Source organism: Gracilinanus agilis, unplaced genomic scaffold (assembly GCF_016433145.1).
Source record: "Gracilinanus agilis isolate LMUSP501 unplaced genomic scaffold, AgileGrace unplaced_scaffold6777, whole genome shotgun sequence".
Lineage (NCBI taxonomy): Eukaryota > Metazoa > Chordata > Mammalia > Didelphimorphia > Didelphidae > Gracilinanus > Gracilinanus agilis.
This window is the reverse complement of record NW_025397383.1, coordinates 106-3,928: the sequence shown is the minus strand read 5'-3', so window position 1 is coordinate 3,928 and position 3,823 is coordinate 106. Positions and strand designations below refer to the sequence as shown.

At 62.0% G+C, this 3,823-nt stretch overlaps 1 protein-coding gene across 1 annotated transcript; it reads left to right on the top strand.

Moving 5' to 3' along the window:
• Positions 1 to 135: 135 nt before the first annotated feature.
• On the top strand, positions 136 to 3,453 carry LOC123256606 (symplekin-like; the record flags this gene model as incomplete). Its single annotated transcript, XM_044685193.1, has 4 exons — positions 136 to 262; positions 1,251 to 1,500; positions 2,068 to 2,238; positions 3,214 to 3,453. Coding segments are annotated over 4 exons (788 nt in total), but the record flags the coding sequence as incomplete, so codon positions are not given.
• Positions 3,454 to 3,823: the final 370 nt, after the last annotated feature.

The window sequence follows — 3,823 nt, the reverse complement described above, 5'->3', positions numbered from 1 at the left end:
CCCAGCCCTGACCATTGGGTAGACGTCCCCTTCTCCCTGGCCACAGCATCAGGCTCTGCTCTTACTGCCCCGTCGTCTCCCCCCCGCCCTCCCTCGTCCCCCGCTCCATCCCTCTCCACGCTGTCTGCCCTTCAGCAAACGAGACATCGAGCTGCTGCTAAAGCTCGTGGCGAACCTGAACATGCTGCTGCGGGACGAGAGCGTGAACGTGGTGAAGAAGGCCATTCTGACCATGACGCAGCTCTACAAGGTCGCCCTGCAGGTGAGGCCACCGGCACCGCCGAACGGAAGCTCCTTGAGGGCAGGGCCCTGCCGCTTCTTCTCTCTGGACTCCTTGGCGCATAGGAAATGCTTAATAAATGTTTGCTGACTGATTCCTGGGGTTAGCGAGTCTTGGCTGAGGCAATGTGGAGTCACGAGAGCCGGGTTCCAGTCCTGGCTTTGCTCTTCAGAAGCTGCGTGGCCTTCAGGCCATCTCTTCACTTCGGGCCCCTTTAGGTCTCATCTGCCAAATGGGTAGGGTGGGGAGGTGATCCGATCCGTCCACCAGAACTCAACATCCTACTGATAGGGCCACAAAGGACAGGGAAGACTCGGAGTGAGGGAGGGCCAGACTGGAAGCAGGACAGCTGAGCCTGCCTGAAGAGGCAGCGGAGGGGGGACGCAGGACCCAGAGAGCAAATGAGGGCAGGCCGAGATGCCCAGGAGCTGAGCCGGAGGCAGGACCGAGGGTCCCAGAGAAGACTCTGCCAGCCTGGGATGGAAGAGCTGAGGAGAGGCCCCGTGCCCTCACTTGTGGCCTGGGCCTGGATGTTTTCAGCCTCTTCCTGCCAGACAGAGACGCTGGACTACGGAGTCTCTGGGGGCTCCGGGGTCCTCAGGGTCACGTGACACAGGGTAGAAAGCACCACTCAGGGCCGGGCCGCCACGGGCTGGGGATGGCCTGACAAAGAGCAGCTCGGGGGGAGGGCCGGGTCACCCCAGGAGAGCAGGAGGCCTTGGCCAGGCCAGTGGTGGGAGAGGACACCAAGCTTAGGTTGGGCTGACTGGGACGTCGATGGCACAGAGGGAGAAGATGGAGCGTCCTTGTGGGCGGCTGTTGGAGCCATTTTGTGCAGGGCCTTGAGTGACAAGCTAACAGGCATCCTGTTAAGGAGGAGTGACCGTGGGCCTAGGGAGCCCCTGGGGCCAGGCCAGGCAGGGCTATTTCTCGGGCTGACCCTCAGTCTTTCCCCCTCGCCCCGGCCCAGTGGATGGTGAAATCCAAGATCATCAGCGAACTGCAGGAAGCCTGCTGGGACATGATGTCCGCCATGGCGGCTGACATCATCCTCTTGCTGGACTCGGACAATGACGGTATCCGCACCCATGCCATCAAATTTGTGGAAGGCCTCATCGTCACTCTGTCCCCCCGAATGGCTGACTCGGAGGTGCCACGACGCCAGAAGCACGACATCAGCCTGGACCGCATCCCCCGGGACCACCCCTACATCAACTACAGTGAGGGGCAGCCCTGGGCAGGGGGGTCAGGTGGGGGAGACAGCCTCTGTGGAGCAAATCCTTGTCAGGGCCCCCCTCCACACCTAACGCCCGTGACCCCGTGTTTGCCTCCTAGGTTTGTAGGATAAAAAAACCTGAGAGGGTCAGGGCAGCTAGGACGTTCAGCAGGGCAAGAGCCAGGCTTAGAGATGGGGGGCTCCTGGGCAAACAGGCACAGACACTTCCCAGCTGGGTGACCCTGGGTGAGTCCCTTAACCCCCCCACTGCCCAGCCTTCCCGCTCTTCTGCCTTGGAACCAGTACCCAGTATTGGTTCTAGGATGGAAGGGAAGGGTTAAAAACAATTCTTAGAGGCTCGAGGCCCAGGACCAGGACAGAGAATAGTTAGTGGGCCTCCCCCTCCTCGCGTGGATGATAGACTTCCAGGATTGCATTAACCTCATCCTGGAAATGAGTGGGGCGGTTGGGGTGACCCATTCTGGAGGGACGACTGAGTGTCCCCGGCTTTCTCCACCGCCCGGGGCCAAGGACTGAGCTGATCACCCCCCTCGTCCTCCTCGTCTGTCAGATTTACTCTGGGAGGAGGGCAAGGCGGCCCTTGAGCAGCTGCTGAAGTTCATGGTCCACCCGGCGATCTCCTCCATCAACCTGACCACCGCCCTGGGCTCTCTGGCCAACATTGCCCGGCAGCGGCCCATGTTCATGTCCGAGGTGATCCAGGCCTACGAGACCTTGCACGGTGAGTGGCTGAAGGGCTCGGGCTCGTCCTGTTGCAGCTCCCTCCGCCTGCCTCGCCCTCGTCACGGCCACGTGCCTCGTCTTAGCCTTGAGGGGTCAGGAGCTGCCTCGGGGAGAGGGTCAGGCAGAAGCAGGGCTGTTGGAGGGGACGCTGGGAAGGAGCTTTCAAGGGGAGGCAGGAATTGAAGGGCTGGAGAGAAGGGCCAGCCTTATAGCTGGAGGGAACAGGAGAGGCGGAGGGAGGGGAGACGCCTCGCAGCTTGGCTGACCCAGCCGGGCCCCGGAGGCCTGTTCAGCAGAGGAGTCTCTTAAGGAGGCCGAGGTTATTGGGGAGCCGAGCCACGTTAGGGAGGGCTCCACGGGAGACCAGAGTGCAGAACTGATGGGCCGCCGGAGGCCAGGCATGAGGGAAGATGGGAAGAATTGGGTGGGTGGGAGCAGCGGGGTAGCCTGGAGATGGGACATCCTGGGTTCAAATGTGACCTCAGATACTTCCCAGCTGTGTGACCCTGGGCAAGTCACTTCACCCCTTCTTTGTCCCTACTGAGACAATATGAGTTTAAAAAAAATTTTGTTTGGGTGCCATGAGGACAGAATGGGGAGAGAGAGGGCACATGTGAAAGGGCAGCTGAGGGACTCTGCCTGGGTACGTGGAGGAAGGTGGGGGCAGAAGGGAGGTCAGAGTGTCAGGGGCCTCCCGTGAGGCTGCCTCCCTCCCTCTTCTCTTCACCTTCCTTCGTCAGGCCTTCCCTTTGTCTCTGGATGTAGAAGAGACCGAGATGGAGGGAGGGACGACTAGGGGGCTTTGGGGGACAAGGAGTGTCCCGAGCAGCTGCGAGATCCCCCAGCCCCACAAGGAGCCTTTTTTCCTCCCCAAGAAGGGAGCACACTAGGCGGCCCAGACTGCTGTGGGTTCTCTCGGCCCAGGAGGCTCCTTTTGGCTCACCCATGGGCTCGGGGGCTCCTCTCTCCTCAGCGAACCTGCCGCCAACCCTGGCCAAGTCGCAGGTGAGCAGCGTGCGCAAAAACCTGAAACTGCACCTGCTCAGCGTCCTCAAGCACCCGGCGTCGTGCGAGTTCCAGGCCCAGATCACCACCCTGCTGGTGGACCTGGGCACCCCGCAGGCCGAGATAGCCAGAAACATGCCCACCGGCAAGGAGCCGCGGCGGCGCCAGCGGGACGACCCGGACTCGGCCCTCAAGAAGATAAAGCTAGGTAAAGGGGTGGGGGCGGCTGTCACCGGCCCCCCGAGGGAGGGAGCGCAGAACTAGGCGAAGGCTCGGGGGGCGGCCTGAGGCCAGGACGGACGTCTGGGGGGGATTCTGGGGGGACGGGTGTCTCCTCCAGCAGCCAAGGGACTCCTCCCAGGACAGCTATGGGGGGCTGGCCCAGGACCTCAAGAGGTGGGGGCTCCCCTCATTGCTAGTGAGGACGTCATGAGGCCTGGAGGACGGGAAGGTGCCCAATGGGGTTGTGACTCAGGTGACCACGGGGGGCCTGGCTCCCCCTCCCCATCACAGACCCCCAGCCTCTGACATGGGCCCAGGCTTGTAATTCCTTGGTCACTGGGAGGGCAGATGCAGAG